This window comes from Lynx canadensis, chromosome B2 (assembly GCF_007474595.2).
Source record: "Lynx canadensis isolate LIC74 chromosome B2, mLynCan4.pri.v2, whole genome shotgun sequence".
NCBI lineage: Eukaryota > Metazoa > Chordata > Mammalia > Carnivora > Felidae > Lynx > Lynx canadensis.
In genome coordinates, this window is record NC_044307.1 from 76697951 (window position 1) to 76709367 (window position 11417).

General features: G+C 40.1%; 1 protein-coding gene across 1 annotated transcript in view; it reads right to left on the reverse strand.

The window, feature by feature from the left end:
* TBX18 (T-box transcription factor 18) overlaps positions 1–10577 on the reverse strand; it is a 29275-nt gene extending 18698 nt beyond the window's left edge. The window contains exons 1-4 of the mRNA XM_030315926.2: positions 10271–10577; positions 8913–9117; positions 6633–6734; positions 3561–3732 (exon numbers count right to left, since the gene is read on the reverse strand). Of these exons, the coding sequence (XP_030171786.1) occupies positions 3561–3732; positions 6633–6734; positions 8913–9117; positions 10271–10577 (786 nt within the window). The remainder of the gene's footprint in view (positions 1–3560; positions 3733–6632; positions 6735–8912; positions 9118–10270) is intronic.
* Positions 10578–11417: the final 840 nt, after the last annotated feature.

The window sequence follows — 11417 nt, forward strand, 5'->3', positions numbered from 1 at the left end:
CTGAATTAGAAAGTTCCACCATAATGGTACTACTATCTTCCTAGATGCTGAATCACATCAACAATAGAGTAAGAGGGGCACCTGTGTGGCTCAGTTGGTTAAGCATCTGACTCTTGATCTCAGGATCCTGAGTTCAGGCCCTGCATGGGGCTCTGTACTAGGCGTGAAGCCTACTTAAAAATAAACAAATAAACAATAGAAGGAGGAACAATTTCCTAATCTCCAATCTAACCTCACTTGGGGTCATCAAACTGAGTAAAAAAATACAATAGACACCTTCTTCATGAAGTCTTCCCAGTCTCTCCTGGCTGAAATAATGTGGCATCTGTATTTCTCTGGGCAGATAGCATGATCATCTGTATGCATGTCTTCTCTCCCCATCTAGGTTAAATCACTGAAGGCAGAGACTATGGCTTTCTACATTATAATACATTTTACAAAGTCTTAAAAAATATTTTTTTAAGGGGCACCTGGGTGGCTCAGTAGGTTAAGCATCTGACTTCAGGTCAGGTCATGATCTCATGGTTCATGAGTTCCAGCCCTGCATCGGGCTCAGTGCTGACAGCTCAGAGCCTGGGGCCTGCTTCAGATTCTGTGTTTCTCTCTCTGCCCCTCCCCCACCCATTCCGTGTGTGTGTGTGTGTGTGTGTGTGTGTGTGTGTCTCTCTCTCTAAAATAAACTTGAAAAAAAATTAATAAAAATAAATTTAAAAACATATAATTTTTTAAAGATAAATAATGGAAAAGAGCATCTTCCCTCCTACATTCCCCTCTAGTATCAACTGATTCATACATTTTTACCATGTACAAAGGCAATTTTCTTGCTTCCAAAATAGGTACATATCTTTATCTCCCTGTTTCCCACACTCATTAATTACCTACCCTGTATTAAAATATTACATCCTGCCATAACCTTAAAAGAAAAATTTCATTGATAGATGACACATTTCTCTAGATTTTTACTGTTTTCTATGTTTTTGTTTTTCGTAAAAGTGAAATATTATAATTATTTAGGTATAAGCAATTGAATTTCAATTGCAATGTATTCTTTTGTGTTTAAACAAATGCTATGTGATGATTAATTTTATGTGTCAACTTGGCTAGTCCATGTTCCCTAGATATTTGGGCAAACACAGTCTGGATGTTGCTATGAAGGAATTTGTAATTTTTTTTAAGTTTATTTATTTATTTTTGAGAGAGAGAGCATTAGAGCAAGTAGGGGAGAGGCAGAGAGACAGGGAGACAGAGAATCCCAAGCAGGCTCCATGCTGTCAGTGCAGAGCCCAATGCGGGAATCGCACTCAAACTCACAAACCATGACAAGACCTAAGCCAAAATCGAGAGTCACACATTCAACTGACTGAGCCACCCAGGTGTCCCAGTGAAGTTATTTTTTAGACAAGGTTAATATTTAAGTCAGTAGGCTTTGAGTAAAGCAGATTACCCTCCATAATGTGGGTGGGCTTTATTCAATCAGTTGAAGGCCTTAAAAGAAACAGACTGAGGTCCCCTGAGGAAAAAGGAATCCTGCTTTGAGACTGCCTTCATGCTTGAGATGCAGGATCAACTCTTCCCTGGGTCTCCAGCCTGCTGCTGTAGTTCTGGGACCTACCAGCCCCCACAATTACGTGAGCCAATTCCTTAAATAAATCTCTCTCTATGTATATATTTATACACATTCTACTGGTTCTGTTCCTCTGGAGAATACTGTTTGACAGAAAGTCTAATGAGATTACAAACTTTAAATTATATAGATAAATTACCATATCTACATCAAATATTGCAGATACATTAAGTATCAGATATAAAGCCAGTTACCTGATGTGAAAAATTTAGAATTAGAAAGTGATTTAAATTACTGAAAGAAGTATGTACTTTATATATGACAGTGTATAGTTTTTAGACCCAATTATCTCTTTAAAAGATATATTCTTAAACTGTAGGACTCTGAAAAGTAGAAGATACTTAAGCTTTTGAAAACAAGTCACACTTAACAGTATTATTTTTAAATTAAAAAAAAATTGTTTAACGTTTATTTATTATTGAGAGACAGAGAGACAGAGCATGAGCACAGGAGGGGCAGAGAGAGGAGACCCAGAATCTGAAGCAGTCTCCAAGCTCTGAGTTGTCAGCACAGAGCCTGACGCGGGCTTGAACTCACAGTGAGATCATTACCTGAGCTGAAGTCCGACACTCAAGAAACTGAGCCACCCAGGCGCCCCTATTTTTAAATTTTCTATTCCAAAAACAAAAGACCCCTCAATGAACAGGCTGGCAATATTTCAGTCCGCTCCCTCAATGAGACAGAAGAAACTAGTGTTCCTTCCCTGAAGTCAAGTGAAAACTGTTACAACTTGACTGTGTAAATAAAGAATAAAAACAGAAATAACTACTGCACTAAAATACAGAGCATGAAGTTGGATTCAGAAATGAAATCTACTATGTTGCTTTTCTGATTTTTTTTTTTTTAAGTAGGCTTCACACCCACCACTGTGGGGCCTGAACTCAGAACACTGAGATCAAGACCTTAGCTGAGATCAAGAGTCAGACCAATTAAGCCCTCTGATTTTGTTTTCAATCATAAAAGGCAACAAACAAACAAAAGCAATGTAAAATAGATGTGTCTTAAAAATCTAGATACTGAATTTGTACCACAGTGAAATTTATACTTGAATGTTTTTAAGGTCATTGCTTAAGATACTATCTAGCAGTTTACAGATCATACCCCGTCATAAGTGTATTACTAGGTTATGACAGTTTGCATTTTTGTTTGAAAAGATTTGCTTATAAATATGCTATCTTTATGTTACACTTTGAGAAATGAACTAGTTGATATTCGATATTCCTTTTATGTATGATGTGTTCTTCAAAAGATATTTCAATCCTGCCTCAATCAAAACCCTCTCAAATAACAAAAACCTAATAGAAATGCTAGCTTTTGATGGAAATCAGCATGTATCCAGAGTTACTTATTTATTAAAATAATAAGGTAGAAATATTGCCTACGAATAATATTGCATAACAATAAGGCGTTAAAAATCACTATATTATTGGAATGACTGACTGATTTACATATGTTTCAGCAATTTTAAGACTAAAAAGATTGTTACTGTAACATTTTGACACATTAGATGAGATTATAAAAATGGGACACAAATAGTGTAAGCCTAGACCATTACTGAGAAGCAATAAGCTTCAAGAGGGAAAAGAACTAGATGCAGGCAGGACACAATAAACCATTATCCCTGTTGACCCAACTCCTAAGTATTCATAGTCAGACCATAATAATTAGCACCTTATAGGGTTTCAAACATGTTTTGGCTAAAAAAGTCTGCCTGAGATTCTTTCATTTTAATACAAATGCAGTATCTAGTTTTAACCTATTAAATGTTTCATAGGATATGCTTCAATATAACCTTGATTTTGCACAGATTAAGCACATGCTGACCAACCAAGAGAGGAATATTATGATCTGAGAGAAGTTCATGCCATTCAGTCAGACACAGTACATATATGTCTACACCACCAATGGTGGCACCTTAGGGAAGCCATCTACTCACATGGCCTTGGTCATCTAGTTCATTGTTGGTGAGCTTCAGCTTGTCAAAGCTGATCACTTGTCTCATCCAAGTCTCCCCGGAGGCAGGCGAGTCCGGATGAATGTACACCCGCGGTGGCACAGGGGAGTCAGCATTACCCGCCACCATCCATTTAGAGCTGTGGTAAACATACCTAGAAGGCAATGACAAGGCTCAGTATATAGAATATTGCTTTCTTGGAATTTCCAAGTCAGTAGAATCAGACAAACTAAATATCTTATTTTTTTTAAGTCTAAAAAACAATTTGCTCTTTACATCCAATACACATAAAATAACATTTCAAGCACTTTTCAAAAAACTCTAGGAGGCAGCCATGGTTTACAGACCTTTCAGAGCAAGTGATGTGTTAAGGGTTCATGCACATTATCACCACCATAAATTCAAGTATCTTCATTCTTATGATTCACACTTATTCACACTAGACATTCCATCTGCATACTGATATTTTCCATTTTTCATCTGGATATTCAATTGACATGAAGAAACTATTAAGTTGTCAAGCTCACCTTTAAGTGAATCTCAAAACACCTTGAGAGCTATACCTTTAAAGTGCCCCACTTCCTTTAAGACCACTTCCCATTTTAGGAATGTACAGGCTGATGAGGTCAATGGTAGAAAGGCAAGGGGAAACTGTCAAAAGTTCTATACTTTCATTTTCTCAGAAAAAAAGTTTAGCTATTATCATTTAGAAGATTTTTCTAATTCAATTAAGCTAAAAATTGCAGATAATGTATTAAGTTTAACTTAAAAATTTTGTATAATGAAAAAATGTAGGTCTTTATAGCCTATATTTCTCTTTCTAACCCTTATAAGAAAATTCTTCAGTTTTCAAATTCCACTAATAAAAATATACATCAAACTTTGAAAATAAGGGCATATCTAATTAATATTACTTTTCAAATAAAGAGACCAAACATCCTCTTCTGTTCATTTAAGTGTTTCAAATATATTGACTCCATAAGAACAATACATTTAAATAATAATGTTTTAGGTAATAAATAAGATCATAATATTCAATCCTATATTCAGATTATCATTTATTAATGTTAATCTAAAATTCGCTAATTCAAAAACTAGAAACTAGTATATGATGATTCACTTAGAAAAGGGTATAAAATTAAATTACATACTTAGGTGTTTTCCTTCCATTTGTATTTTAAAATATGACATACAATTTAAAGCAATAATTTGTGAATAGTCTCAGAGAATTCTACCGGTGTTATATGCAAATTTCTTTTAGAAATAGCATGACAGATTTTCATAACATCTCTGGTAAGGCTCTCTGTTTCAACTAATGTCATATATTTTATTCTCTTTTGAGCTCAATATGCCTTCTATTCTTTAATTCCTTTCCTTGGGGAAAAAATATATAATCACAAAATTAAAAATAATTTTTAAAAATTTCCCTGAATTGGTATAATGAATTAGGCTTTTGTGAATATTAATTTTACATTACAATAAATCACAAGGATTTTTAACAATCAAATATCACTCTTTGATAGCAGAAAATAACCAAAAAATTTTTTCTACTACTCCTAAAAAAGTTAGAAAATAAAATGCAAATCTTAGAAATTGAAGAAAAAAACTGCACTATAGTTATTCCAAAAAAATCCACACCCACCAAGAGAATACACATTACATGTTACATATTCTTTGTGAAACATTCTTAATACAACTGCTAAAACCAAACTTCTTGGTAAGCATTGTAAGTGAAAACAAATTAATGATTTACAATTTGATCTTTCAAAATTTGACATCTTAATACTATACTTGCAAATACTATACTAGCAAATTTTCTTGCTGTATGTGAGAATAATAAGAATCAATTAAGTCAAAGAAACCACCCAAAATACATGAAAGATATTTGGAGAAATAGGAGAGAAGTTTGCAAGAGAAAGGAATAATTTCTAAGCTCATTAAGAATTACATTATCTTTCTCAACACAAAAGCCAAATTAGAATATGGATTTTTAAACCAAGTATATTTAAGGACTAAATGCCTTCTAGCTTCTACCATGTAGTAGATAATTTTAGCAAACTCCTTAATGAGTTGTTTAATTAAAATCAGTAACAATACAAAACACAAATAATAAAACTGTCTTTTTTATTACCCATCCTTTTAGCATTCCATGTGCGCCTGTACTAATTGAATCTGTATACTTTTGACATGATAAGCCTGTTTCAAAAAAGTACTCCCTAAATTTTAAAAAGTGATGAAAACCAAATCTGACTTCATTAAAAAACTTACTAAATGCTCTAGCTGTTTATAAAAATTAAAAAATACATAGAAACAAAGAAGAACAAAATTTAAAGCAGCATCTTCTGATCTTCTACTCCAAATTTCCTTTTTTAAATGTTAGCATTTTTAACTCCTCAGGAAAGTAAAAAGCATTGTCACTGAAAACTGCTGATTGGCTTATTTGCAGAAGAAAAAGAGCAGAGGTAGGTTTGAAACTGAAGAATGTGTATCTTTTCCAACTTTACCTGATATCCAAATAAATATATACTCTTTCAAAATCTAAATATTACAACATTCTTTTTAAATCTACTGTGTTAACTACTACAATAATTTTCTAATATTAAAGGAAAAAAGCCTACCAACAATTATGATTTTGAACATAACAAGGTAAAGGGAATTTCTTTAAAGATCGAAACAATCACAAAGAAAATGAAACATTTCGTTGAATATTATGTACACCTACAAATTTAACATTTCCTCTCAAAATCCTAATTGAAAAGTGAATCATTATAAAAGACACAGTTTAGCAACACTAAACTAGCCCTTATTTAAAGTTATCAATACTTAAAAAACACTTCTTCTATATCTGTTAAAAGCAAAACAAAAATTAAATTTCCACATTTACTGTAAGAGAAGGCACCATCTGGGCTACTGGAACTGTCGGGAGTTGGGTTATAGATCTAGAAATTCTACAGGCTTCTGGAAACAAACATCATAGTTATCACAGATGAAACAGGCATAGCCTGTAAACTCCTAGCATTTTCTTATCCTCTTGTATCCATCTGATCACTGTACCTGTATCTTTTGTTGTCCACTGGCACAATGTCCATGGCAATGTAATATTGCTGGTGAGGATCTAGTCCTGAGATCTTCACTCTCATTGCTGGAAACATGCGCCTATGCATACGGAGGGGAGGAAAGAGGTTATGTGTTTTGTTTTTGTTTGTGATTAGGCATGGACAATGAATAAGCCAAGAAACCTAGGGAAACCTCTCTGTTTTTCATACGGAAAAATTTGTAGCATTCACTTTGGTAATGTAATTCAAAGAATCAGAATACAGGACACATCAAAACTGAGGCTTTTAAATATAATTTGTTGTACACTGTCATGCACTGTGTTTACTGAAATGTCAGTACAGCTTAAAAGGAAAAGAACTGTACACTGAAGGAGTAACAGCACTAAAAAAAAAGCAGCTTATGTCTTAAACAAAAATCAATAAGCGTATTTACTTTAATAATACGAATAATAAAATGTTCCAAATGGTAGAAATAGAAAATCTGAATTTGTACAAGTGATAAAATATATTATAATGTGAAATTTTAAAAGGGTTATAAAAAACCACAAGGAGCCAATGTGCCATGCTATAACCAAACAATATGTTCTTTATTGAGACAGGACTTCCTGTCTGCAGCATGGTAAAGGTGAAGTGCAAAAGTTGCTCTAAATTTGAAAGGTATAGTAAAACTTCTTTATTGAAAGCAGAAACTAAACACAATGTATATTTACCAAATCATTCCTTCCCCCACTATACCCTGGAAATACTTTCTTATTTAGCTGCACTTACTCAAACTTTGCTAATTAAAACAAATGAAAATCTGCATTTCTCTAGGCTTCCCAGAGATGCATATCAGAGATGCGTATCAGAGATGCTAAAGTACACCTAGCTATCCTTTAAAAAGGATACAATAGCATGAGTAGAACAGTAAATTATTGTATATTAAAAAACAAATAGAGCAGTTCTCTTTTTTTAAACTTTCATCTAGAGATTTATGTCTAAGACCCTGCCAGTTAATCTAATTTTTGCTAATTTAACCTTGTAACACAAATTTTAGTACTGTTATTTACTAAAAACTTTTTCTATAACACTAATGCCATTTAAGACCACTTCCAGAGTAAAGAAAGTCCATTATTCCTAACTAGGCATGAGAACAGTTTAATATGCTGCTGTTTTAGTGTTATTTCAGTGCACCTGTAAGATAAAGAGTAAAGGTCTTTAACTACATCCTTTATAAGACAACTGTTGCTTTGTGTTGTTGAAGACTGAATTTGGATCATTAATAAAAGCTCTGTGAAAATGTAGAAGGTAGCATATGGATTCAATAAAATATGTTTTTGTAATTTCTAATAAGTTTGGATACTTTTATGCTATCCAGGTTTTTGCCATGTGTATTCCCTGAAAGAGTTGCTGTGCTTTTTAAAGTTCTTTTTTAAGAAGATATTATTCATAGATTTCACTGCACTAAATGAACTGAAAACTTTAACATGCAAATACGTCTGTGCTTCCCTCAAATTAATGGTATCTGCCCAACAAAACTATTTATTTTACTAATGAGTGTGCAAATTTTTCATTTTCAAAAAACAGATATAACTTCTTACATTTTTGCGTGTGTGGTATCCTTCAACAAATTTAGGCGAATGTGTTAGATTTCATTTAGAAAAAAAAAATGGAACCATGTAACTGGATCCACCAACACAATGGTTTTTAAAAACCGGGTAATTATTTTTGCAGCGATTGTACATGTATTACTGATAATTCCAGTAACTTTTCATTCTAATATAATATCAAAATAGCACAAGACGTTCTTACATTGCTAGGAAATCTTTTGATAAAGAACCAACTTGGAAGTCCGGAATCTTTTTTAAAAAAGAAGCAAATTAGAGTTTTCTAAAGAGTAAACTGCGCTTTTTAAAAAAGGACGGGTTAAGGAGAGTCGTCTGTTCCGTAGTTCCGGAATCGATAACTAGAGCCTAAATAAATACGTGGACAGACGTAAACAGAACCACGAATTTGGAACTACCCAGCACACGGAGTATCAACCGCAACAGCCACCGCTTCGGCGGGGACGGTGATTTTCTCCCTAACATCCAAGAGGGCGGCGGGGCTGTGCCCCTCACCGACTGCACTGCGGTGTGGGCAGGCAAAGCCAGTCTCAAAAGTGAACCACAACCCGGGCCTTGTCTTGTCCGTACAAAAGTGCTAACCAGAGACTCCACAGCTCTGCAGGCCCTCCTTCTTCCTAACCCATCGTGGGGTGAGGCCAGGGCCGGGGCGTTCGCGACAGATCGCCCTTTACCTGCCCGCCTTGGTGATGATCATCTCCGTGCCGATCTCGTGAAAGCGCTTCCAGAGCTCTGCTCCCTGCAGATCCACCCGCGGGGCCTGCGGCGAGGGCAGCGGGGTCCCCGGCCGTGCCAGGGCGGGCGCGGGGGACCCCTTCGGGGATCCTCCGGGGGACGCCAGCGGGGAAGCGCCCTGCAGGAAGCCGTCCTCACAGCCGCCTGGGCAGCAAAGGGCAAAGAGGGGTAACTGGTGAGGGCTTTGAGAGGGGAAGTCGAAAGGGGAGACTGACTCCTGGAGGGCGGCTGGGGAGACCAAAAGGACCAGGAAAAAAAGGGGGAGCTTTCGTGCCTTCGGATTCTTCTAACAAACTGGTCCAGGAGTAGACAACCGCTCTGCCTACCAAAGGGACTCGACGTGCAAGCGGAACACCCGTGTCCCAAGACACGAGGGCCGCGTCCACTCCTCCCTCCGGGCCTCCGCCTGGTCAAGGCCCCAAAATAAGTTTCGCGCCGCTTCCACGGTCTAGATAAGTGCCCAAAAGAGTCTGAAATGGGTTCCGGAGTCCAGACCCCCAGTGCAAACCCCGGCAAACCCGAAACGCACGCTGCAAAACCGCCTGGCGTCTGGATCCCTGGTCCGAAGTGCCTGGGCCTCCCTTCCCGTTAGGCTTCCGAGGCGGCTCGCTTTGGGCCCGGCCGGAGGCATCTTCTAGAAAGCTCTTCAGACTCCACTCCCGCCAAACTCCCCGGCCGCCCTGAACTCCTTAGCCAAGCAGCGAAGGGATGAGAAGGGAGCCAAAAGCCAGCCCACGGTGGCCGTCGGCCTTGGTGTCGGGAATCCAGAGGGGAAGGGAAGGATTCGGCTACCCCTCGGGAAACCACGTTTGCAAATACACCGCCCTCTTCCTGGTTTGCCCAAACTGTTTAGGGCATTCGTTCCGGTTTCGGGGGGGGTTATGCCGTCGCTCCCCCCACCCCCTTGTTTTTAAAAGTTAGGAAAGAAAAAAGAGCACCCATTGGCTGGAACCCCAAGGGAGGCAGATGCGGAAGGCAAAGCCCTACACCGCCAAGAGCCGAAAAGAGCAGCGGCTGAGGGCGCGGGTCGCCAAGTGGGCTGTGGCAGCCTGAAATGCGAGGCTAGGAGCGGCATTTTAACCTTCTGGAGGGCGACCAGAGTTGAATGGCGAGAGCGGCCAGGGCGGCTGTGAGCTTCGCGCCGGGACACCCAAAGCCAACGCGCTGGTGGCAGAATTGCCTCAGGCACGGACGGGTACCGCGCGCGCGCACTCCTACAACTCGCCGAAGTTCAGATTCCCCGCGGGACCGGGAGGGACGCGCGGGGAAGAAGTTAGGCGGGAAAGGGCCGACTCACCCACGGCTCCCCGGGAGCCGCAGCTCCGTTCCAGGTCTGCGCAGCTCCGGGCGGGCCCGGATACCGCCCCGGCCGGTGGCGGGAGTGCAGCGCCTTCGTCTCCCTCAGAGGATCCCTTTTCACCGGCGCCACCGCCGCGGCTACAGCCTCGGTCATCTACGGCCCCCGCAGCCTCTTCCGCGCCCAGCTTTCGTCGCTTCTTCTGAAGCTGTTGCTGCTTCTCGGCGCCTATCAGCGCCTCCACCGAGAAGGCGTGCGCCTTCAAGCTTAGCATGCTGCACGGCGAGCCCCTCCGCTTCTCGGCCATCCCCGCCGCCTGGCGCCCGCCCGCCCCTCGCGCATATACACTCAAGCGGGCACACGCACACACTCGCTCTACTCCCCCACCAAAATTTGAACGGCTCTCGGGGCCTCCCGCAGGCCGATCTGCCCCCTTCCCCGCCGCGGGCAAAAACAAATTTGGCGTTTCCTCTTTCTCGCTTGGGTTGGGATCCGAGGAACCAGCGACGCGCCCGCCAAGTTTCCTTCCCTCGGTCTCTCGCGCGCGCTCTCTCACTGATGCACTCCTTCGTTCCCACCCCCTCCACCTCCTCCTGCTGCTCCAAGATCTGCTTCGACTGATGCGCCAGAGAGGACTACCATGGGTAAAAAAACACTCTGCGGACACAAATTAGGGATTGTAATTGAAATTTGTTGCCTTGATCTGTCAGCACTTCCAAGCAGGAGAGCGGTGGGAAGAACTTGCTCATTAGTGTCAATAAAGCGGCAGGGGTGGAGTCTGAGGCCATGTCAATCATCTGGCAGCCCAGCCAATCAGGAGGTGCCGACTCCGCGCAGCCCGCGCCCACTTCCTTACAAGGTTGCAGGAGGAAAAAAAAAAAAAGAGTGAAAAGCGCCGCCGTCTGGCTTGGAAGTGCCAGCCGCGGGCGCTGAACCCAGTCTTTCTGGCTGCCTTAACCCATTCCAGCCCCTGAGTCTCTAGTTTTCCTCACCTAGACCTGGAAAGTGTGAGGCTCCTGGCTTTAAACCGAGTTGATCACCAAAGTTAGAATATCAAGACTCTTCCAGAAAACCTTAAACTCCTGTTGGACTCCCTTATCACTTAATTTTGCTACAACTCGCAACATTTTCGGGTGGAGACAATTCA